Source organism: Kogia breviceps, chromosome 3 (assembly GCF_026419965.1).
Source record: "Kogia breviceps isolate mKogBre1 chromosome 3, mKogBre1 haplotype 1, whole genome shotgun sequence".
NCBI lineage: Eukaryota > Metazoa > Chordata > Mammalia > Artiodactyla > Physeteridae > Kogia > Kogia breviceps.
The window spans coordinates 5,569,074-5,594,602 of record NC_081312.1 but is presented as its reverse complement, the minus strand read 5'-3'; the positions used below and the strand labels follow the sequence as shown (position 1 = coordinate 5,594,602).

The following is a 25,529-nucleotide window of genomic DNA, read 5'->3' as shown; positions in this document are numbered from 1 at the left end:
GGCCCGCGGTTCAGTCGCATGGGCGCGGCCCCGCCCCACCGCCCCCCGACCGTTCCGCTCGGGTTCCTGCTCAGCCATTGGGCCGGCGGGCTCCGGGGCCAGAGCGGCGTGCTCGGCCCCCGCCAGGTTCCGGGCCATAATTGGCTGGGCTGAGCCCATGCCCGGGCGTTAATTGGAGGACCGGCACCCCCGGGCCCCGCCTCTCGCGCCCAAGTTCCGTTAGCAGGTTCGGTTGCTCCCGAATTCCCTCCCTCCGACGGAATGGGCCCTCTGGTGGGCTCCTCCTCCCTCACGCAGCGACCGCTGACCCGCGGGGAGGGGCCAGGAGAAGACTGGCGGCTTGTTCCACGTTTGAGAGCTCTACTTTCTTCTCATTGGTTGACAGGCGTGCCTCCGGTCGCTTATTTCTAGTCCCGGACGCAGCGCGATGACGTAGCTTCCCCGACATTCCACGTCCAAGATGGCCGCAGTCAACAGGGAGAGACGTAGCTAAGGGGATTGCCTGAGGCGAGGGGTGAGTGACCGACGGACCGCGGGCAGCGCCATTCAAGTCCCGCGTACCTGGAGGTCGGATTAGGGTATGGCCACCTGCCTCCATCCGCTGGCGGAGTCTCTTTCCGGATTCCGCTTCCCTCCGCTACCCCCCCGGGTGCAGATCGAAGTTAGCGGGCGACGGCGGGGCCGCGAGACGCGCTACGGGAGAGAGTGTGAGGCGCAGGAGCGGGTCAGGGAGGCCGGCGCGGACCGTAGGGCAGGTAGCGACGCTCGAAGTGAGGGGCGGTTAGGGTTCGGGGACTTTCTGGAAGATGGGGAGAAAGGGCAGGGGTCTTAGGCGCGCACACGCTCAGCGGTACAACCGAAGACTACCCACGTCTTTCCGGTTATTTCGCAGTGTGTCGGTCCCAACCGTGGTAACGCCTGAGACTTTGGGTATCGTTCCACATCTAGGGTACTCTGACTTCGGAATCTGAAGACCCGTGTAACAAGGGTGGGACTAGAAATGAGGAAAAGGCACTTCCGCGGTTAGTTTCGTTCTTGCCGACACATCGCGCTTACCGACCCTCTCCTGGGTTGTTTGGTTTGTTACCAGAGAAATTGTTCTTTAGAAGGTTGAGGCGTAAGCCAAGAGGATATCTAAAAGCTCTCAGACTATTCCCCGCACAAAGCATGGTCGGTAGCGCTCCCGAAATTTGGCTTGCCAGTCAAACGGAGCTTTCGCTAAATCTTCTGACGTTAGGAACGGCTTCTCACAGCATTTAGTTGAAGGTGGCCTTTTTTATGTTTTTAAGGTAAACTTGATAATGCTTGTGTATCTCTTGTGTATCGTTAAAGATACCTAGCACACTGCCTTGCAATTCTGGCGCTGGTTAAGGTTGGTATGAATGATGTTGCTAGAAGGAAAGCTCCACGAAGGAGCTTTATTATCCTCAGCACCTAGAGCACTGCCTTACACGTAGTAAACTGTCTTCATTGCTGAATGAATGGATGGATGATGGTAATAGTTGCGGTATTGATAGACATTTGGTTAAGATTCTTAGTGTTCTTAGATGCCTGCCTGTTAAATAATCTTGGCTATGAAGGTAATAGTTATCCAGGATCGCTTTGTTTTTTCAGAGTGACTACCGTTGGTGTCTAATTTTAGTTTAGTTTTGTTTTTTTTACTTTTGTTTCATTTTGATTATCTTGTGATGCTTTGTTGAGAAATATTAGTTGATTCTTGCATAAAGCATGTTAAACATTTACGTTTTGAAAACGTAGTTTACACCAACAAGCAATAAAGTAACATTTTAATTGCTAATGAGATCGTTAAATCTTAAATGCCATTTCTAAAATTGAACGTCATAAAGAAAAACAATGGTCATAGTTTTGGCTTACAAAATAAATTGTTCGTTTCAGGAGATTATATTTGAAAGCAATGAGAGTTTGCTAAGAATCTCGAAGGAAAAATGTTTTGTTGTCTCTAAAACTAGGTCAAGACAAAATCAAGAAGGATTAAGTTCAAGGTAATTGAGATTATAAGGAATATCTAATTGGATTACATCTACCTCTATTTTCAGGGTCAAATAAATGATATACCAAAATACTTGCAGATAAGATGGTGAAATTATTGTTCATAGGTTTTGAGGAATCTTAAAAGTGCAGTTAATGATAGAAGACTGGAGTCTGATAAATGTGTCAGTTTTTGCAGAGAGCAATTAGGTGGCTTTGGATGCTAGAGCTTATTAGTAATCTGTTTTAGAGTCTTGTTGGGACAGCAAAAAGAGAGCTTCTAAATACTTGGGGAAGAGGGCTCATGCCCTCAAACCAGCAGAGCTTCAATTTAAAAAAACCAGGTGACACAAATCATGTTTTCTTTTGTTATAAGTTTACTAGACTGGTGGTGGATGAGGGATTGCTAGACATGAGTCCATTAAGATCCTTAGGACACTGGACATAATTCTTCTTCCTATCATAATAGACACAAGAGAGAAATACACTGGGAAAGGTCTGGTTAGATGGATATGTGTCCATTCAAATTACCAAACCCCAAATGTTGACTAATGGGTTGATGTCAACCTGAACAGAGGTCTTTAGAGATAAGTTGCAGGGCTCTGGCCTTGCCCTTACTCTGGTTAGCACTTTTTTTTTTATTACTAACTTTAAATATATGAGGCATGCTTGTCAAATTAATAAATGCACTCAAAACCTGTAGTGATAGTTAGCCAGTATGTTAGATGACACTCAGGATTCAAGAGTTCTTAAAGGCTGAAATTATAGACCAAAACTAACAAGATGTAAATTTGCCAGGAATTATTAAATTTATAAAAACCCAGTTGTGTGTGTTTGAGATAAGGAAGACCTGACTTGGAAAAAAAAAAGAGAGAAGGGTCTAGGATGTAATGTTCTATTTATAGAAGCGAAGTATAGCATTTTCCCCAGATTGGGGGAAGGCAGTATTTCACTCTAATGACAAATTGTGTTTCTGCCATTTACTGGCTGTGTGAATTAGACAAGTTACTTCATGCCTCTTTGGCTCCATTTTCTCAGTGATAAATTGTGAGGATAAGAAAACAACTTGCAGTCATGGTGCAACTCAGTGGACACACAATGGGCATGTTGTTGAATATTAATAATCTCCCTTCACCCACGTACTATGCAAATCATATGAAGAGTATTATTTTCCAAGCTGATTGCTGATGTTTAGAGAGGATCTTGTGACACTAAAAGCCACATTGAGAAAATGGGGTATTTGTTTACCCAGAAGAGAAGGGAAAGGAAAAATTGTCTTCACATGTATGAACGTCAATGGAAAAGGGAAAGGTATTTTCAAGGCTTAGGGAGCTAGGTGGGAGCTACAGAGAGTTGTTGAAAGGGAGATTTTGTTCCTTCATTATTCTGTGCCATCTATGTACCAGATACAGGGGGATAAGACTAATACAAGAATTAATGTGAACACCAATTATTGATACCCAGCAATGCCATAGGCTGCTTTGTCAACTACTAAGGTCACATTAATGAAAGTGGCCAATTGAAAGTGAATGACCAAATATTACTGTTTATAGGCAGTCTCTGTACTGGATGAGAAAGTTGAGTAGTGACCTTTACTATTGTTGCCAATTTGTAAGTATCCATAATTCTAAATGTTGAAAATGCATTTAATCTTTCATCAGGTAAAATGATATATCTAAAGCACATTCCCGAAAGATGTTGCTAAAATGCCTTGACATGCTGCTTGTTTATGGAGAGATTTTTACCTTGTGGAGCTCATAAATCTCTCAGTCATTTTCACAGTAATTATAAGCTGCTAATGAGAAAATTTGTAACTTTAGGGTCTTGTGAAAAAATAGAGTAATAGGGAACAGGGTTCTAGAACTGAGGCAAGAACTGTTGCAGGGGATGAATGATTTAGAGGACTGTTTCTGTTCTATTTATGTAACTTATTTTCACTGTGTTGAATGTATTGTTTATTCTGCCCCAGAGTCTAATGGCATATAGGGTAGAATTATTAGCATGGGGTTTGGCAGTGACAGCAAGGTAAAACGGCTTTAAATATATTTATGGTTTATCCACTTGTGGACTGAGATACTTTTCCATCCCTATTTCATCCCTACTGGATTATTCCTAACCCTTTTTCCCACTCTGCCCTTCTCCTCTCAGCAGATGTCTTGGCACTTCCCAGAGAAAATAGAGATACTCTTTTATGATTTATTTCCTCCCCCTTAAATGATTTTTAAAATATCTTCCTCACACTTTTCCCTTCCCTTCTGTCTCAGAGAAAGAGTTTCCTTCCTAAGGAAGCTCTTTTTTATTATCCCTATGCTTTTTATTATCTCTTGGCCCATTAACCCCTCAGTGGCTTGTTCAGCCTCTTCCAGTGGCTCCTTTCCTTCTGGCTTCAGACATCCTTCATTCTCCTTTATGCTGAAGAAACAATAACCTGTTTTATAGCCTGTTCATTCTTTAACACCCTGTGCAGTCTTTCTTTTGCCCTACTGCACCTCCGAAAGTTTCTTCTATTTACACATGTGTATGTATCTGCTTTATTGAGACAATTCACATATCATACAAATCACCCATTTAAAGTGTACAAGTCAATGAGTTGTGCAACCACCACTACAGTGAATTTTCAATGTTTTATGACTAATAACTGATCCAATAACCTTTCCTTAATTCCCGTCCTTTAATTTTTCTTTAGCACTTGTCACAGTTGACTACCGCTTCTGACTTAAAGCTGGTATCCCTTGGTTTCTTATGCAATTAAGGGTGCAAATTTCCCTACCTTTTGAGCATTCCTTCCCGTTCTCTCCTTCTTACTTCCTCGAGTTCTTCAGAGTTGTGTCCCCATCTTCACTCTCCATCCTCTGTCCATCACCACGACTTTAGCTGTCAGTTTTATATAGATGAATCCCAAGAGGTGTGTCCGTTCCAGATTTCAGCAGGCCTGTTTATGTGTCTGGTGGATATCTCCACACAAATATCTTAGAAGTTCTTCAAACTAGTATTTATAGAACCAAATTCTTTTCCTCCCCCATCAAAACCAACTCTTTTTTCACACCTGAATCATAGTAAATCAACTATACTTCAATTTTTTAAAAAAACTCTTTTTCTTCCCCATTTTTCTTTTTAGTATCACCCTCCTCTGTCAGTAAAGCAAACTTGAAATCATCTCTTGCCATTCTTTGCCTCACAGCCAGTTGTGATGCCCCTCTTTCTCCCAGTGCTGTTTGTGGGGACAGGACCTCATCAGGCATTATTTAAACAGCTGCTGTAGTCTTCTAACTGATCTTCTACTGCAAATCTCTAAACAGCCCTAACTCATCACTCTCTCTCCCCTGACCGTGCTTTACTATTTTTCATAGCACTTAACAGTCCCTGACAGATACTGACATTTTTGTTTCTCTTTGTCTCTGCCACTAGGATGTAAGCTTCTGGTGGGACAGAGACCTTGCCTCTCTTGTTTCCCATTATGTCGTTGAGGCCTGGCTCATAGTAAATGCTCAGAGAATATTTGAATAAGTACCTGGAGAACCGTTAGTTTAATATATCCTAGAGATTCCCAACAAGTGTACTGTGAATAAATTACAGATATGCTGAGATATTGATTCCCTCAGCCAATTGGCCAGTTGCCTTCTGCGCTACAAGAATGTACATGAATGTTTATTACTATTATTAATAATAAAAACCCAGAGACATCTCAAATACTCATCCACATAGAATGGATAAATTGTTATATTCACAGAGTAGAATACCATGCAGCAGAGCTTCTCAGCTTCAGCACGAAGTTAATTCCTAGCTGTGAGGGATTGTTCTGTGCATTAAAAAATGTTCACCAACGTTCCTGGCCTCTACCCACTGGATGCCAGCAGCAACACCCCCCCACTACCACCAATTATGACAACCAAAACATTGCCAAATGTCCGGGGGGGGGGGCAGATTCACCCCAGCTTGCAAACCCCTGCTGTGTAATAATGAGAATGCAACAAGGATGAACTCCACAAACATAATACTGAGCAAAAGAAGCCAGTTGTAAAAAAGTGATATTATCTCATTAAACATCCTTTAGAAACAGGAAAGACTAATTGGTGGAAATAGAGGTCAAGATATTGGTTATCTTTGGGGGGATAGTGATTAGGAGAGGAATGAGAACCCCTGGGATTTGGGTAATATTCTGCTTATCAACTGGATGGTGCTACACAAGTGTATTCATGTTGTGAATATTAATAAGCTATACACTTAAAATTAGTGTACTTTCTTTTTGTATGCTACAGTGCGCTTAAAGATTATTTTAACATAAAACCACTACCCACAAAGTAACACCTGTTCCTTGACTACTGAGAGATACTCTCTGTCAGATCAGAGGAGATAAGAGTCCTGGTCTCCTAAGCAGTCTCATCTGATTTTTTTCCCCCAGCTTTTTAGTAAGTGAGAAAAGAGTACAGTGGCTGATTGTTTACCTATGGCCTGGACTGGACACATGTTAACATTTTTGCCATCTTTGTTGTTTGAGTATGTGTTTTAGTAAAACCATTTGAAAGTAATTGCAGACATCATGACACTTCACCCCTAAATACTTCAGACTAAAAAATAAAGTCATTCTCCTTTCTAATCACCATATCACTATTACCCCTAAGAAAATTAACAGTAATTCCCTAATAGCCTCTAATATGTAGTCCGTATTAAAATTTCTCTAATTGTTCAAATTTTCATCCAGTCAAGGGTCCCACATTTCATTTGATTGTTAAGCCTCTATAGGCTTTTAAAATCTAGCACAGTTCCTCCCGTCTAATGGTTTTTTTTCATGGTCAGTTGTCTTATAGAGTGTCACACTTTCTGAATGTGACCAATAGCATCTTCACTGTGCCATTTAACGTGGTCTTCTACCCCCAGTATTTGCTGTAAACTGGAATTTAGTTCCAAGGGTTTGGTTGGATTTAGGTTAGGCTTTTGGGGCTTAAGAATACTCTATAGGTGGTTGATATTTTATTTTCATGTTGCATCACGTTAGGCACATACTAGCAGGTTTTCACCCTGTTAGTGATGACAAATTTGATTGTTTTCGTTAAGGTAAAGGACTTTTTTCACAATAATTACCAGTGCTGGCAAAGCAGATTGATTTTATACACACACACATATATTTTAATGTTACTATGGACTCTTGCATTGTTTAGTCACTCTTTTACAATCATTCATCATCATTTTTCTTTATAATATTTAAATTCCTTGAATTTGTCCAATGGGAGTCCATGATGGCTCTTCTGTCTTTTGATAATCTTCCATTATTCTGAGCACCTCCCAGGCAGGCCCCTACCCCAGACTGGAAAGGAAACCTGGTTCCTTTTGGAGGGTAGTGGTGAACACTGAGATTTGAGCACTAGATGTGTTCCTGATTATGGGAGTGCCATTGCTTCTAGGTACTGGAAATGAACAGAACTGAGATAGATAGATAGATAGATAGATAGAGATATAGATAATTTTTTTAACCATGACTTATTTTGATTTTTTTCTGTTAAAATGTAACATTACAGGTTTTTTCTTAACCTTCTATCTCATTTATATATATGTGCATGTGTATATATCATATACATATGTTTCCTTCACACTGAAAATTTCAGTTGTACCATTTATATATTTGCTTTATCCTACAGTATACCAGAAAAAATGGTTTGACAGTTACAATATTAATGCTACTACTAGCAATGCATTAGCGAAGTTTAAGATTCCTTTGCAGTTTTTTGTCTTTAGAATACGGAACTAGTTCAGAAATTACTTATAATGATTTTCTGTGTGGTTATGTTGCCTGTTTGCTGTACATAGGGTCTATTTTGTGTTTTAGAGTTTGCTTTTTTAGTTAAGGTCATGAATATGTTAAATATTTACATGATTCAAAAGTCAAAGTTACAAAAGGACTCAGGAGCCAATCCGAAAAAGCTGTTTCCAATGGCTATAAACTGGACCAGTTTGAGCAACAAAATAATGGTAGTGTGAGATTATAACTCAGAGAATAAGATGAGTATTGATGAGCCCATCCTTGTGTAAATAGATGATTGAATAAATAAATGAGGGAGAAGGAACAAATCTTTCTTACAAAAGAATTCCAAATAATGTTGAAGGAAGGAAGGAAATAGAAAATCACCACTAGAACACCACAATAATAATGGTTGCAGACAAGATCCTCAGATGAATGCTAAAATTAATGGGTGAAATTTTAAGGAGAAACAGGTACTTTGCATAGTATTTTGCATTGCAAAATATTTCCCCCCAAATGTTTACAAATTATTGTGGTAGTTTTAACATAGGTCCACACATTCTTTGATACATCTCCTTCCAGGAGGTGGCACTTAATTCCCTTACCCTAGAGTGTGGACTGGACCTCATGACTCACTTTTAAGGAATAGAAAAGAGAAAGGGAAAAATAGTAACTTACAATGAGAAACTGGCAGACCTCATCTTAACCAAATGTTCACAGTTACAGAAAGAAGTCATTCTGATATCACCTGCTCCCCTAACATGGTGTGATGAGAAGGGCGCTTTACCTCTATACCGTTTTTCCTCAAAACTCCAGTCTGTTAATGGGAAAATATCAGGCAAACCTAAATCAGTCATTTTAATCTGCCTAGTACTCTTCAAAACTGGTGAGGTCATGATAAACAAGGAGAAACTGGGGAACTCTTACATATTAGAAGATATTAAGGAAATGTGACCCCTGAATGCAGTGTAGCATCCTGGATTAGATCCCTGAATGACTTTTGGAAAAACTCAAAATCCGAGTCAAGACTATAGTTTAATTAATAATGTACCGAAATTGGGACTTCCCTGGTGGAGCAGTGGTTAAGAATCCTCCTGCCAGTGCAGGGGACATGGGTTCAAGGCCTGGGCCAGGAAGATCCCACATGCCGCAGAGCAGCTAAGCCCGTGCGCCACAACTACTGAGCCTGTGCTCTAGAGCCCACGTGCCACAACTACTGAAGCTCACACGCCTAGATCCCATGCTCCACAACAAGAGAAACCACTGCAATGAGAAGCCCGCGCACAGCAATGAAGAGTAGCCCCCGCTCAGCACAACTAGAGAAAGCCTGCGCACAGCAGCGAAGACCTAACGCAGCCAAAAATAAAATAAATTTATTTTAAAAAATAGTGAACCGAAATTAATATTCTAGTTTTGGTAAATGTACCATGGTAATATAAGATGTTAACATTAGGGGAAGCTGGCTGTAGGGTATACAAAAATTCTGTGTACCATCTTTACAACTCTTCTCTAAATCTAAAATCATTTTAAAATGAAAGGTTGTTGTTGTTGTTTTTAAATAAAACCTATATCAAAAGATGTACGCAGAGAAATCTTGTTCCCATCCCAGTTCATCCTGTTCTTCCCCGTTCCCTATTGATAACCAATTTTTAAATTAGTTTTTTGAGAATAGATATTTCTACTTTGTATTTCCCTGCTTTTCTTACTTAGATACTAACATAGCTATGTGTGCTATCCTGCACCTTGCTGATCCTGGAAATTTCTCTATACAAGTACTTAAAGATCTTTCTCAGTCTTTTTAAATAGCTACATGGTACGCATTTGTGTTAATGTACCATATTATTCAACCACTGCCCTAATGGACTTTCACGTTGTTTACAGTTTTTGCTGTTATAAACAATACTTTGAATGATCTTGTGCACCTGTTGTTTCATATTTGTGATCTTATTGTCAGAGTAAATACTTAGAAGTGGAATTGCTAAATCAAGGAGCAGATGTGTGTGTAATTCTGTTAGATATTGCCAAATTCCCGTGTGAGAGTGGTTCCACTGTGTACTCACACCAGCGACATAGGAGATTACCTGCTTCTCCCTGGCCTGGCCAACAGAGTATATTGTCAAACTTTTGGACTTTCTGCCAATCTGATAGGTGAGAAAATATATCTAGTATGACATCTAACTCCCAGCTCTTCATATTTACTGAGCATCTGATTGGGAACTCTTTATACACACTGAGGCTTTAGTTAACCGGTCTCCCCTGGCTCCCACCTGTTGCCCAGTTCAGTCACACAGAGTGTAAATTAGTTCAAGAAGATTGCTTTTCTCCAGGTAGTACTTAATTCTTCCTGTTGGAGGGAACGTTTTTCATTAGAGCTCCCAGGTGCAAGGAGGAGAGCAGTCAGCCCTCCATGTCACCTTTCCCACCAGAAATGAGGCAGCGCACAGGAGAAGTTAGGCTTCCAGATTAACTGATGGCCCTGGCCCAGAGCCTGGCTGCCGAACTGCTATTTTCTTGCTGCACCAGACCAACCTGGTTCTAGCTACCTCTTTTAGAACCCTTTTGCTGCCCTGTATGAAAATGTCTATTCTCTGAGCCAGTTTACAATTTCCATATTATAACGGCCTCTAGGTGAGAGTCCTTATTTTTTGTTTTCTTTTCTCAGCATACAGCTTTTAGAGAATCTCTTCATTCTGAATGAAAGAGAAGAGGATAAGAAAGCAAGAAAAATTTAAAGGAACTCCTTCCTTCCCTTGTGGACCACCTCCCTCCACCCTTTCTCCCCAGATCACTACACCCGATCTACACTGCTCAGTTCAGTGGCTTGTGCAGATATGAATTCATCCAGTCTGGTGGCTTTTCTAAATGAAATCAAGCAAACTAAAAAAGGGAAAAATTTGACTAGATGCTGGATGGAAGAAATGGATAATTTTGGAGCATAAATCTTTTGGAGGGGGTTAGGACCAACCTGGGTGTTACTGAAGAACAGAATCTAGACCCACATAAGGGAGCTGGGCCTAGTGAAAAAAGGCAGAAGGAAATGAGACAGAAAAGCTCCTCCTTTTAAGCTATGAAATTTGGGATTTATCATACTGTGGGTCACTTAAGTGTTAAATTTGTGTTTGGAGGTGAGCCTGGGCTTCTAACTACCAATCAGTAGTGCTTCTTCTATTGAAAAATTTTTATCAAGTACAAATCTGTGATCGTAGACTGTTTATAATGATTGGGATTATTTAATGTGAGGTATCCCTTTCCAACATTACTGCTTCTTCTCTTTCTTTTAGGATTCTAACATTTTCAGAAAGTCTGTTGGAAAGAACAAGTCTACTTCAATAAATGAAGGAGAATAAAGAAAATTCAAGCCCTTCAGTAACCTCAGCAAACCTGGACCACACAAAACCATGTTGGTACTGGGATAAAAAAGACTTGGCTCATACACCCTCTCAACTAGAAGGACTCGATCCGGCCACTGAGGCCCGCTACCGCCGAGAAGGGGCTCGGTTCATCTTTGATGTGGGCACACGTTTGGGACTGTATCCTGATTCTGGGATCTATGATAGACAGACTCCCCACCACCACCACAAATTAAATTAAATGCTATAGACAAAAGAGCAAGTAACATCCCTGACTAAAGCAGCTCTTAATTAGCTTTCTTACTTAAATGTTACTTCAGATTTGCTTGGCTCTTCAGGGATTTTCTATTTCCTTTTTATCATTTAAATGTGTAGAATTGGCCTTTGAGCAGGTGGCCACCAGGATGGAAAATAGCACCCAGTGACCTAGTTGAAGTATTTCTAAAGGATAGTGAAGCTCTGCCTTATTAAAGCATAGACTTCAGCTTGTACCAGAATTCCGACACCCGGAGGTTCCCATTCACCTGCTTTGCCACTGCTAGTGTTTGCTTTCCCACTGCTCTTGTTGTTACTGTTTGCCTTTATTGTTTTTTCCACATTTAACTAAGACGTAACCTGTAAAAATTCTTGGCCAAAGCCCTTAACCAGAACAACAGACACTATGATACCCTGGCAACTGGAATAATTTATTTTCATCGCTTCTATATGTTTCATTCCTTCAAGCAATTCCCAAGATATGTAAGTGTTTGAATTTTATTATAATTTTCTATCACATGTTATTATTTCCACACAGTTTAGTGGACAGATTGTAGTCTCTCTTTTTATTTTATTTTCCAGAAAGTATTTATTTGTGTATGGTACATATTATATATAAACAAAAACAAAGTCTAAACTTTGTTTTTTCCCAATTAACTGTATTAAAGTATTTTTAAGTTTTTTATTTAATCCAATATGAACCGTAATCATATTGCTTCCTTGTTACTTTTCCCAAGATAAAATTGGCCGTACAGTTGAGACCCAACAAAGGCCAAGACGGCATAGTAGTTCTTTATGCCATATCCGTTATTCTTCAGTTACTCCTTAAGACATGGACTGTCTTATGCTCTGTGGGAGAGTCTGCCTCAAGTAGCTTTCAGTCCAGGGTAGATGGTATGACAGGTACAAAACACACTATAGAGAGTGAGGCCATAGGAGAGGTACAGAAGGAAGGCTGTAGCATTCAAGGGAGACATTAACTACATCATAGAGGGATCGAGGAAAATGCTGGGGAGGAGGTGCCAGCACTGAGTTAAGCCTTGACTGTAAGTAGGACTTACCCGTGCTGAGACGGGACAGAGCAGCAGTCCTACAGAAAGCAGCGTGAGCCAAGGCCTGGCGGAGGCGTGCGCGGCAGCCAGGAGGCCTGCTGGCAGGAAGGGCATGGTGGGACCCTGGGTGGTAAGGTAGACTGAGCCAGACCATAGTGGGCCTTGAATGCCAGGCGGGAACTGTGGCTTCAGTAGGTAAACTGCAGTGATGGAACGGTTTCATGAAGAAGAAGAATTAGATGTAACAGGAAGTTAGTCTGCTGGGGGTCTTCCTTTTGCTAAGATTTTACTTAGTTTTGTACACATCTTCCTCATTAATTTGTGACGTTCTAGGGGAAGGAGACCGTGTCAGGATCCGCTTTGTACCCCGGCACAGGATCTCACTGATGTCTTAACGTGGTCAGGATTCTGTGAAGGGAGGGGCATGTAGGAGAGACTGGAGCGAGCGGGCAAAGGAAAGCTGAAGGTAGAGCAGTGAGAAGATCGCAGTGGCGTAGGAACCGGACCAGGAGCCAGGCAGCGTGAGGAAGGAAGAAGAAAGCATGGGCAGTGGTGCAGGGGCGAATTCCAGAGGACATGCATTTGGGTATACCAGTCAGGGAGTCAGTGTCTTTAAGATTGCAATGTAAAAAGAAAATTTGTTTCTGTGACTTTTTTCCCTTTCTGGTGGCTACTTTGTTTACATGACATTTTATTCAGAAAACTAAATTTAAAATAATTTATGAAGCCAAATGGCAGGGCAGGTAGAGTATTTGTATGTGACATTTTTCCTTCAAGATTTTAGAGTGTCCGAGTGTTTACAAATGAGAAAGAAGCCGGTAGGAGAGTGAGGGAGCTCAGTTTGTTGTGAAGGCCCAAAATGCTTTTTCTGTTTCTGTGTGAGCTTTGATAACAGGATCTCAGGAGCTTTTGTCTTCCTTTTAGGTGACAGGAGCTTGTTGTCTCTTTCTGGCTGGGAAAGTAGAAGAAACACCAAAAAAGTGCAAAGATATCATCAAAACAGCTCGTAGTTTATTGAATGATGTACAATTTGGCCAGTTTGGAGATGACCCAAAGGTAAGAGTCATAACTTCCTGCTTCCAGGCCTTGATTCCTCACAACAGCATATGATAGAGTTCTTTGTGTTGACAATGGCTGTGGCCCTGTATCTGCCAGTCCCCTGTGTCCCTAAGAGGACTTACGCAGAAGGTATTCTTCCTTGCTTCTGTGAGAAAGGAGGGAAGATAACGTAGCCTACACTTAGGTAGCATCTGCTAACGTGCCATGCTGGGTTGTGAGCCCAGTAGGGGCAGTAGCACATAGAACGTGTGTGAGCAAAGTCCTCTCGTGGCCCTTAGCACTCCTAGGCCCAGAAGCAGTTTGGCTTCTTGGGTTCATCTCCAACTGGCTTCTGGGAAGACAGAATGTACACATGCTGGATGTACAAATGTGTCTACGTGTGCTGTGTGTCTTTTGCTTCCCAAGAGTGGTGGAAGGTATTAACATTTGCAGACACCCAGATTGATATACTATCCATCCTGTCCCTTCCCCACAACCCCTGCTAATGTCAGGAAATGGTGTTAAAATAATTGTACACATCATTTTATGATGTTCTAAAAAGACCACTTTCAGGGGTCGGTGGCAGCTTTCCTCCTCCCCTGTTCTTGTCAAGCTCCCCCCATTGTAACCCTTATAGCACTTGCAAATTATCCTTCATAATGTTTGCCACAGCTCATAATTTAACCAGATAATCACACAAAGAACATTCCTCTTCTCAGTTGTAGATCTGTGAGAGCTAAGACCCTGTTTTGCCTGATACCTAGTGCAGTGGCTGGATAGAGTAGGCATTCAACAGGTACTTGTTGAATAAATGACAAACTAAGAATGTGGGGAGAAACTCAGAATCACAGTTAAAGCAAAACTAAGCCAGACGATGGCGTTCAGCACGTCCACGGCCCTGTTTTTCCTAGTCAGCTGGTATTGCCTCCCTTGAGAGTCGGCCTCCCACTGCCCAGCAGAACCTGTGTGTGTGTCTACAACGTGTGTGCCTTCTAGGAGGTAACAGGCCCAGAATGCTTTTGCACATACTGTGGTTGTGATTTCTAAGTACTGTCAGTGTGGATAACTCTGTCCCTTGAACTTATTTATAAATCCATTCACCTGTTTATAAAAATGTGAACCTATGAGGAATTCATGCTAACAGTGGTCAAAAACGTACTTTTATGAAAGTAACATAGCATCAGATAATGTTTCCAATGCCTGTAGGGTTTTGATTTTCACACAGCAGGGAGACAGTTGTAGGAATGTGTTGTGCTTTAGTCAGGTCTTGGTCACAGGGACCTTGTGGCTGATGAGCTGTGGTTGCCCAGAAGGAGTCGCAAAGATCTGGAAGCGCTGCAGGGCAGGGGCGCGTGGCAGCAGCTGGCGTGTCTGTCCAGGGCGCCTTTGGAGGAGTCCCCTTCTACTTTCAGCCTTTACCCACTGTACCAACACATCAGGAAACCGAGATCCCGGCCAGGCACAGTGAGGCAGAAGTTCTGCAGCTCCAGGGCCCGGAAGTCAGGAAGAGGGCAACAGCCGTGCTAATCAGGCTTTTAAGCCAGGCCAGCCTGACTCAGGTGGGCAGAGGGGCTTTGCAGCCTGCCCTCCTCTCTCTCATGTGCAGTCTCCCCAGGCGTGACTGGGTGTCGGGACCAAAGGAAGGAACCCTGGATCTGGGAGCGGTGAGGACATTGTGGAAGACATTTTCCTCGCCGGAGAGGAGAGGAGGGAAGTTTGGGGCGAGGCGGCAATATAAACAATTAGAAAAAATACGGTCCTGAATCATGTGCAACTTTTTTGTCTTACTTAGCTTTGCCCTAACTCTGTGGTTTCTCCCTGTTACATTAATTTCTCATGTGTTCAACAAATATTTGTTCCAGGCTCTGCGTTAGGCACTAGACATTAACAGGTGGCAAAGCAGGCCTGGCTTTTGCTGTCATGGATTTTACAGTCGAGTGGTGGGACAGATTTTAATCAAATATTCAGATAGCCAGCTATCTGATTATGAGTTGTGTGATAAATGCTTTAAAAGTTATTGAAAGGTGCGGTGAGGGCATTTGATCTGGGAACCTAGACAGGTGCTCCAGACAGGAAGTATGGGGCTGAGGGAAAGTTCCCTGAGGAATCATGTTGGCACCCAGACCTATAATTATTCCATTAATTGAGTATTTGAAACACAAAGGGAGGCCAGGCCTTGGGCTGTCTCGTAATACTATATGGGCTACAGTCTGGACGCTTGGTAAAAGATTGTTTCTGAACTTAAGGAATATGTTGAAACTTCTGGGAAACAGGTGGTGACAAAAGGGGGGTGGGGGGACAGAGTTAGTGGCATTTTTTTTAATACTGTGTGAAAACCTTAAGATTTTAAAAAGCTTTCCTGAGAGAACACTTGGGAAACAAGGGTGGAAAGACATTCACCTTGCCCTGCCGTTTGGAATAACACTCATGGTAGAATCATCTCTACATTCTGTGATGTGATGCCATACTTTAACCTGAAAGCCAGTTATCTACATGGCTTCTCTTCCCAGAGTTGATGGGTTTATGCAGCTGTTAATGATGAGATTGTCAGTGTCTCCGAAGCCCTTTCTTCTTCGACTCAAACAAGTGATTGTAATTGTTCTTGCCACACAGAGCATCGTAATTGTATTTTACAATCAAGTAAAGTTGTAAGTGCTCGGACAGTCAGGCTCTACAGAGGTTGAATTCAAGAAGTTGTTTATGGACATTAGTTAGAAAGTATAATAAGAGATTCCATTTACAGTAGCAGCAGTAAAATAATATATCCAGGTATACACCTTATAATATTTGTGGAAACCATGTTGGGGCGGGGAGGCTTTAAAACTACTGAAGGACTGAAAAGAAGATTTTCATAAATAAATTTTCGATAGGAAGATTCAGTGTAGTTTAAAATGCCCATTTCCCTAAATTATTCTGTAAATTCAGTGAGTGCCCAATCAGAACATCAGTAGCTTTCATTTTTCCTAGAATGATACTAAATAAAATGATATTAAAATGCAGGTGGTGGGGGGAACATGGCTAAAACAAGAAAGGTTTTTAAAAGAGGAATAATCAATGAACTGTCCCTTCCAAATGTTAAATCTCTGATCCTGGTACAGAAGTAGACAGAGCAGTGAACAGAAGAGATTGTGTGTGTGCGCGCACGTGTGTGTGTGTGTATAGACAGTTCAGGATGTGGCTTAATAAAAGAGAAAATGACAATTTACTCAGTAAATGACATTGGGATACCTTGTTTCAGGTAGATGAAAGATTAAAACACAAAAATGATGGTCCCCCATATTCTCTCTCTCTCTCTCTCTCTCTCTCACACACACACACACATACACACACACACACACACTTCACTGTCCAGGTGTGTGTGAAGCTGCCACTGTCATAATCTTTCTTGCTTAAAATTTTCAATGTAAATGCCTGGAAGATTGCATTTTTTTAATGGAGGTCTGGAAAGAAACTAAAGTGTCTGTAAAGTAAAGGTCTATTTTGTAAAGGGGGCTTATCTGTATGGAAAGTAATAACATTTCTAAGAATGTTTACTTTGTTTCAAGTAGGTTTTAAAAATTAACTCTGATTGTTTTGTCTTTCTACTTTTAGTTCTTTTCAGAATTTATCATTGTCTCTGAGCATGTTAAAGGCCTGAGTGGGAGAAAAGGAATGAAAAATAGTTGCTAAAATATAACTTGAAGAGAGAATAAAAGGAAAGCTCACTTTTTTAATGCTGTTTCAGACCTGTGATTGAAATTACTATCTCAACATTTGTTATTTCATTTTTAGGAAGAAGTAATGGTTCTGGAGAGAATCTTACTACAGACCATAAAGTTTGATTTACAGGTGGAACATCCATACCAATTCCTACTCAAGTATGCGAAACAACTCAAAGGTAAGAAAAAAAAGTTAAGAGAACTTTTTCATTCTGAAATCAGATCTTTATAATAATTTGATGACACTCAGATTACGCTTCTCAAAAGAGGACGGCAGAAAGTTCATTGTGTGAAGTACCTAGGCCATAGCTTGCCAGACAATTCAATATTATAGCTGTTAACGCTGTTTCCTTTTATGTATAAACAGATTCTGTCATCCAGTTGCCAAGTGATATGAGGCAGGAAAATGAGTCAGGATTTTTTAAATAGCCTAATAAAATCAGCCTTGGAGCCAGGTTTCCCATAAATGGTGGTTCATTGTAGGTCATGCAGGAAGAGAACAGAGGTGGGACTTGGGCCTGCTCATTTGTCCTTGTTTCCCAGGTAGAAGCTCTTTGCTGTGTATTGGGGGTGGTGCTAATAAGCACACAGTAGGCTTTAAATAAGTACTTGTTGCTTCTCATGCATTCTTTTTTTTTCCTTTCTATTACTAATTTGCCTTTTCTTCCCCGTTTCTAGGCGATAAAAACAAAATTCAAAAGTTGGTTCAAATGGCTTGGACATTCGTAAATGACAGGTACATGGGTTCAAATGTTGGTTTAATTACGGTGTTTTAAAATAGGTAGGGACTTTATGTGTCAACTAACCCAAACCCCTTATTTTGTAGTGAGGAAACTGACTTGCCCCAGCTTAAGGAGCCAGTTAATGGCAGACTTGGGGTTAAAGTCCAGGTCATCTGCTTCCCAGCAGAGGGGATACCCTGCCACATCACGGTGGTATAGGATGCTGAAATCTTATCACCGGTTTGAAACATAAGTCCAAAGCAATATACCAGAGAATTTTGACAAGTATATACTTAAATCCATTTCATTTTGCAAAATTGCAAACTATATATTTGCAATTTTATACTTCCTTGTAAAGGTTTTAGAGCCTTGATGTTCTTGGAGCTGAGAGAGCTAAGGAGGTGCTGGATGGGGAACAGAATGCCCACGGGTGGAGTTGCCATCATGTAAGGAGATGGTTCAGTGGTAGACTTCCAGCCGTTTGAAGAACTTAAGCATTTTCGTTTGTATTTCATGACATAGCAATTTTTTTTTGACATAGCAATTTTTGAATGTGCTGGAATTCTGATTTTTTAAGGAACAAATTAGTAGCTATAGTTAAAGTAACTTATCTCAGTGTGTATCTCAGTACGTTTAGAAGACTAAAAACTTGCTTCTTTATAATACTTTATTTGATCGTGTATAAGGAAAAATAAGCAAACTGACATTTAGATATGGCATCGAATCTCCATGCATTGGGTTAATCATAAACGTTTGCTCATCCAAGTCAAGTCACCTCTTTTTCTTGTTGAACTAGTCTCTGCACGACCTTGTCACTACAGTGGGAACCAGAGATCATAGCAGTGGCAGTGATGTATCTTGCAGGACGTTTGTGCAAGTTTGAAATACAGGAATGGACCTCCAAACCCATGTACCGGAGGTGGTGGGAGCAGTTTGTGCAAGACGTCCCTGTGGATGTTTTGGAAGGTACAGGGCGCGCTGCGCTTTCTGCAGGGTGTTCCGTATTTAGATCATTCTTCCGTGCGGGAGAATGAGTCCCGAGAACGGATTCTCCCAAACAGGTACATGCAAACTACTCTTTAATCATATTCTCTAATGTAATATTCATTCTGTCCAAACACATAGTTTTGGTGAACTAAGAATGCACACCAGTGCTGTGCACACCAGGGATTGGTGAATTACAAATATGACAGCCACATATTGGCCCTTGTAGGGGAATCGCACCTGCTAGGGCAATGGGAGTATGTGTTTTTCTAGGTAGCATTTTATTTAAAATATCAATTTGTGGCAAATGTAATTGTTTCCTATCATTTAGACATCTGCCACCAAATCCTGGATCTTTACTCACAAGGGAAACAACAGATGCCTCATCACACGCCCCATCAGCTGCAGCAGCCCCCATCTCTCCAGCCCACACCGCAAGCGCCACAAGTGCCACAGTCACAGCCGTCTCAAGGCTCCGAGCCGCCCCAGCCGCCGCAGAAGGACTCGCAGCAGCCAGCCCAGCCGCAGCCACCGCCACCGACCCAGCAGCCCAAGAAACCGTCCCCACAGCCTAGTCCCCCCCGGCAGGTGAAGCGCGCCGTGGTGAGTGTGCCAGGTTGGCACTGGACGCGGCCGGCTTCCTGTGGCGACACCCCACCTGTGTGTGTTCCCCTTTCTGAGGCAGCACACGGAACACCAAAAGCGGGGAGTGACACAACCCACCTCCCCGTCTGCCTGCACGGCCACGGGCAGCCTGACAGCTGGCGTGGTCAGAGGAGAGGTGCCTTGTGGAGCCAGGACGGCTCTGTCCTCCTCCAGCTGCTGCTGCCTGTGTCAGGGCCCCAAAACGTGCCCGGGTGTAGTTTGCACATCTGCACACTGGCTGCCGGAATAGGTGTCTCCCATGTCTTTAAATGACACGGGGGTATTTGTAAAAGTTTCTCCCCATGGTAGCAGCCCCACCAGTGGAGGAAGCCATACGTTGTGACACAGACCCCAAGGAAGCCCCGCGGGATAGGAGCAGTCAGCAAGCACCCTCACCACAGTTGTCAAGACAGACAACTCAATGGAGGGTGTGAAACTTAGTGCTCAGAACTCACTAGTCAGAAAAGTAAATAATTCTGCCTGCTGTCTGATTTGAAAGGGGAAGAGGAAGGAGGCAGAAATGACCTGTTAGGTGCCATGGGTTGCTCTGTTAAGTTCAGGCCAAAATTAATTTTTGTCTGAGTCCACGTTCTGGCTATGATTCTGTTCAGTGCGTGAAGAATCAGTTTTTCCTCACTGCATCTAGGGTCTTGGTTAACAGTTGTGTATTTTCTTTTGTAACAGGTTGTTTCTCCCAAAGAAGAGAACAAAGCAGCAGGTAATTTTATGTTCTCATGTTTCATTTTTTAGTTTTATATGTTGTTTATCAAGACTTTAAATTCTTAGTCAAAAATTATTTCCTTTCAGATTTAGATTGGCCTTAAAATTTAACGTTAGAGCCCATCAAAAACTTTACACTAGCCGCATTGTCTCCTCTGTGTATTCCCTGACTGTATATTTTTGGATTGTACTTTAACAGTATCAATACAGGAAAAAAAAATTAGTGGCAATAAAACTGTGCTTGGTAACATAAGTCATCCCGTGGTATCCACGGGGGATTGGCTCTAGGGCCCATCTTGGATGCCAGAACTCGCAGATGCTTGCGTTTCATAGTCCGCCCTCCCTGTCCGCGGATGCGAAGGGCCGTGTATCAAAATATAATTAGGAAAGTAGGCGAACTGCTGCAGCAACATTTATTTTTAGAGGTTAGTTAAGCCCACCACAGTCGACAGAGTGAAGGGCCCCGGGCACCCCCGGACTGAGCCACAAGCAGCAGAGCGGCGGGTAGAAAGGATGGGAGCCGCGGCAGGCATGCCGCCCTGCTGCTTACGGGGAGCGGACTTCTTTGAAACACGTTTTTTCCCCCATATCTGTGGAGCCCAGAGTTGATGAACTTGTTTCTGTTCTGGAAACTAACAAAGTGTGAGCAAAACCTGAAAGATCACAGAGGAGAAAAACAGAAGTGTTTTGTCTCCAGGTCAGCCTGTAGTACTGAACCCTGTGCTGGCACAGACCACGTTTACTCATTTATGTTTCTCTGTCACTTAGTTCCAGGGTAGGAACCCAGTGAATTATTTATTGAACTATTGTGAGATCTTCAAGTTACAGTAAAGCTCCTTTTTCTCAGGGTCTTTGGGGGAATGATGAGTTCATTACAGGGGATATTTTTTTAGCTCCAGATGGGCAAACAGTAAGTGCAGGACACAGAAGAGAAGGCTGCACTCTGTGCCGCGTGGATGTTGGGTCAGCTGAGCTGGCGCTGTGCCTGCAAGAGGCAGAGACGAGCCCGGGTGGCCTTGGAGGGGGACTCGCCTTGAGCAACGAGGGCTGATAGGGTGGAGCCTTCAGGCAGAGGAACAGAGGGAACCGTGGGGTGGAGAATTTGGGAGACAACAGAGAGAGGAGTCTTACTGGACTGTTAAGGGTTTAAAAGGAGTAGCTTTTGCTAGGACTGAAAATGTGCTAGAAGCAGGTGATAGCGCCCACCTGGTGGAGGGTGGATTCTGCATAGGCAGGGGAGCCACTGGAGGCATTTGAGCAGAATGGCACGGTCTGAGTTCATCTTAGAGAGAGTTCCCTGGCAGCAGTAATGGCACAGAGGGTGGGGAATGGGGAGGAGCCTGCGAGCCCCGGAGTCCACGTTAAGACGATAAAATTTTTGATAATACCAGGTTGAATCAAAGACCGTATTAAAATTAATTTCACCTCTTTGTACTTTTCAGTGTGGCTACTAGAAGGTGTAAAATTGCCTGTGTGGCTCTCCTTATATTTCTGTCGGACAGCACTGGCCTAGACGACCTCAGCTCAGCCGCCTGTGGGAGGGGCTGAGGGGAGGCGCCTGCGTGAGAGCGCGGGCTGCTGGGTCTCGGGACGGGGCCCAGGAGCCTGCCCCGCGGTTTGGGAGGAGAGGTGGAAGGCAGGGGCATAGGTCTGCAGCTCCTCTGCCTGGAGAGGGTGATTTGGCCTCTGAGGAACAGAGTAGAGAGAGGGGTGTCCCTGGGCCTTGAGCTCAGCCTGTGTCTGGGGCCCAGGAGGCCAGGAACGCTGAGCAGAGCCGGAACAGGAGCAGAGGAGAGCAGCGTGCGGGCCGGGACAAAGTGAGTTTCAAGAAGGAGGAATCAGCCCGCACAAGCGAAAAGATAGCCTTCGGTTCTGATTGTGTGCGCACACTCTCTGCCGTCACACACGGAAGATGCTGGATGTGGCGTAGCCTGTCTTGGCGACTTAGGATTGTCGTTGAGGATGCTGGTTACATGCAGCTGCTCAACCCTGAAGGGTGGGCTGTGTCCTCTGCCCCAGGCGGTCCCAACTACCTTGCTTTTCTGTCAGTTCGCCAGCCTCCAGGTCTCTACTGACGCCAGTTCAGGTGTGCGGTGTTAACTAGGAGTAAACATTTGTGAGAGAGAAAACAAACTTAGTGTGCTTAGACAAGAGTTAAAAGGTGCCGGCTTCTCCTGGGAGCACTTGGGGCCTTTCTCGGTGCTCTGTGTGTTAGTGAGGACCCCGATGGGTACCACTCGGTAACTGAGATGCAGCCCGCTGCTCTCGTGTCATTGGAGGGCTCGTCTTGTGGTCAGGAGGAAGTTGGGCAGAGGTGGAAAATGGGCTGGCAGACTGGAAGAAGCGAGAGGGTTTTTACTTTCAGAAGGAGGCGAGAGGCGCGGGGTGGTGGGGAGCTGGAGGGGGCATGTATTTGTTTCATTTGTTTTGTTCTTTTAAAAGGATGGTGTAGCTGGTGCCTTCCTCCGCTTCCCTTAAAGCCTTGGTCATATCTGCCTTTTCCCCCAGAAAATTCCTTACAGTGCGTTTTTCTTTTTCTCCTCTCTGACATACTTAATTCTATATGAAGAGTAGCTTTTTAATCTACTTTTTCTTTTCAGAACCACCACCACCTAAAATTCCCAAAATTGAGCCCCCTCACCCTCCATTGCCTCCAGCCCATCCACCTCCAGGTAAGTGCTGCCTGCAGGCAGTTGGGAGAGCCGGCTTTTCTCTCTGCCTTTGCGAAGGGCACACTTGGGAAATCCTGGGGAGGATTTATGGAAGAATTTCAGAAATTTAGAGAGATGTTAATGACCTAGGATTTTTCAAAAAATAGTTTTTTACAACCAGATAGCTTGAGGATCTGAACTCTAAGTATATCTGAATATTCTCTGATCTCTCGCATCCAGAAGTGATGGAGGATAAATGACTTTAGAATCAGTTTTAGGAAAACAAAGCCCTGCCAACTTAGGAACGTTGTCGAGATCCGGGCAGATCGCTGTCGACCTTAGACTCCAGGCTCTCGCATCCGCTTCCCATTGGCAGGGTGTCTTCTCTGTACCCTTTGGAGAGTAAGCAGTTGTTCATGGAGTCACGTGGAGAATAAAGAGTGAAAAGGCCTTCACAGGCACACAGTGAACTGGGACGCTTCCTCAGCGTCATTAAAAATAGAGGAGAAAAGTTGTAAAGAACTTTCATTCTTCAGCTGTGGCAACACTTTGGAAGGTGAAGTGTCCAACTAGAGAAGGCAGGAAGGAGTTACGGTGTGTGTGCCAGAAGGTGGGAGATACTCCAGCGACTTCTGACCCTCTGAGGGCATCAGCTCTTCGGTCAGCTGCTGGCCGCCAGGGAGCCGGGGCAGGGAGCGGTGCCCCCGCCACACAGGGCACGGGCCGGAATGCCGCTCGCATGGGGCCATTGGGATGTCAGAGGCTGGCCCGGCATGTTTTTAATGTCACGTCACTCGTGTGACCACCTCTCAGGTCCGGCGTCCTGCTAAACGCCAGTGCTGCCCGCAGACGGTGCTGCATCCTGGCCATGGCCCTGGGCTCGCAGCCTCTGGAGGCAAGACAGGCAGAAAGAAGGGGCCCCGTGCACGATTGTACTAGAAAGCGGGCTGGGGGCCTGGGCGGAAGGGGCTCCGCGCACCGCCGTGACCGCCCGTGCCTGGTGCGCTGGGGAGCAGGGGGGGCACACCCAGAGTGGCTGGAGGCGAGGTGCAGGGCCCGCCTGACAGCGCATGAGCCGCTGGCCTCGGGACACGGGCGCGGGCCGTGCTTTCTGGCCACAAAGGTGACAGCTGCTTGCCGCTCCTCTGGAAGACGGCCTGCAGTGCTGTGACGGGGCCAGGAACGCCGGGGTGGCCGTGAGCTGTGGGGGGTCTTCCCTGCCCCGAGGGAGGCGGTGGATCCCCCCTACATGCGCAGCCCCTGGGGGCGCCCTGCCAGGAGCCATCCCAGAGCTGGCAGTAGCCTGTCTCCCCTCTGCAGACCGGAAGCCACCCCTCGCAGCCGCCTTGGGCGAGGCTGAGCCACCAGGCCCCGTGGAAGCCGGCGACCTCCCCAAAGTCCAGATCCCCCCTCCGGCCCACCCGGCCCCCGTGCACCAGCCTCCGCCGCTGCCGCACCGGCCCCCGCCCCCGCCACCCTCCAGCTACATCACCGGCATGTCTACCAGCAGCTCCTACATGTCCGGAGAGGGCTACCAGAGCCTCCAGTCCATGATGAAGACCGAGGGCCCCTCCTACGGGGCTCTGCCCCCCGCCTACGGCCCGCCGGCTCACCTGCCGTATCACCCCCACGTCTACCCCCCGAACCCGCCCCCACCGCCCGTGCCACCACCGCCGGCCTCCTTCCCGCCGCCTGCCATCCCTCCCCCTGCCCCTGGCTACCCGCCCCCCCCGCCCACCTACAACCCCAATTTCCCGCCGCCGCCCCCCCGCCTGCCACCCACCCACGCAGTCCCCCCTCACCCTCCTCCAGGCCTGGGCCTGCCGCCGGCTAGCTACCCACCTCCAGCTGTGCCCCCTGGAGGGCAGCCGCCTGTGCCCCCACCCATCCCGCCACCTGGCATGCCTCCAGTTGGGGGGCTGGGGCGGGCAGCCTGGATGAGGTAACCTGGTGCCCTTCTTTCTTCCTTTGATTTTTAAAGAAAAGTTTTTCGAATTAACTTGAAAAGTAGTTTAAGTGGGTAAGCCGCAGGGTACCTTGTATAATGCTAGACAGTTGCAGTATGGGAAGAAATGGACCTGGCCCCCGAGATGAAATTGGGGTGGTCCTCCACATGTGGGGAGTGGGGACAGCAGCTCTCAGTGGAGCCCAGGCAGTGCCGGTTGTGACCCGACTGTGCGTTTGGTTTCAACCAGCGTCGTCCGCGAGTCCTGCACTGGGTTACTTTACACTAGTGAGAATGTTAACCAGCCATATTGGCTCAATAAATAGCTTCAGTAAGGAGTGAATTTCCTTATAGAAATCAGTGCCTATTTTTCCTGGAAACTCCATTTTAAATAGTCCGGTCCCGTCTGAAGTCAGGCTGTTGTCACTGCTGTCATTCCATGGTGTTCTCTCCCGTGACACCTGTAGGTCAGTTGAACCACCTTTTTGATTTAGAGATACTTACATCCTTTGCATTTAAGTTATTTTGAAGGGGTTGACTTGCTGGATGGCTCTATTCTTTTTCCTCCAGGAAGAAGGGGAGAAATGTACTTGGAAGTAATGTATGTTTACATCAATTTGCAAATTCCTGTACATAGAGATATATTTTTTAAGTGTGAATGCAACAACATACTGTGAATTCCATCTTGGTTACAAACGAGACTCCTTCAGTCAGTTACCCAAATAAAATCAGTTCTGAAATGA

At 44.5% G+C, this 25,529-nt stretch overlaps 1 protein-coding gene across 4 annotated transcripts; it reads left to right on the top strand.

The window, feature by feature from the left end:
- The first annotated feature begins 240 nt into the window (after positions 1-240).
- CCNK (cyclin K) lies at positions 241-25,529 on the top strand. Of its 4 annotated transcripts, none has more exons than XM_059058364.2 (11): positions 241-514; positions 11,008-11,256; positions 11,733-11,814; positions 13,308-13,439; positions 17,193-17,298; positions 17,798-17,855; positions 18,638-18,807; positions 19,157-19,428; positions 20,155-20,188; positions 22,791-22,862; positions 24,162-25,529. In XM_059058364.2, exons 2-11 carry the CDS (start codon positions 11,060-11,062, stop codon positions 24,785-24,787), a joined length of 1,749 nt encoding a protein of 582 aa, XP_058914347.1. In that variant the 5' UTR covers positions 241-514; positions 11,008-11,059; the 3' UTR covers positions 24,788-25,529. The 4 variants fall into 4 exon arrangements, with proteins under 4 accessions (XP_058914347.1, XP_066883880.1, XP_066883881.1 ...); XM_067027779.1 differs by having other exon boundaries at positions 423-514; positions 24,144-25,529; XM_067027780.1 differs by having other exon boundaries at positions 435-578; positions 24,144-25,529.

What these genes read in the sequence shown, in the direction of transcription:
- CCNK (XM_067027779.1), top strand. Translation starts at nt 11,060, where the DNA reads ATGAAGGAGAATAAAGAAAATTCAAGCCCTTCAGTAACCTCAGCAAAC. An exon ending in CCCTGTGGATGTTTTGGAAG is followed by an intron (nt 18,808 to 19,156) that starts GTACAGGGCGCG and finishes CCTATCATTTAG; the next exon opens with ACATCTGCCACCAAATCCTG. An exon ending in AGAAGAGAACAAAGCAGCAG is followed by an intron (nt 20,189 to 22,790) that starts GTAATTTTATGT and finishes TTTTCTTTTCAG; the next exon opens with AACCACCACCACCTAAAATT.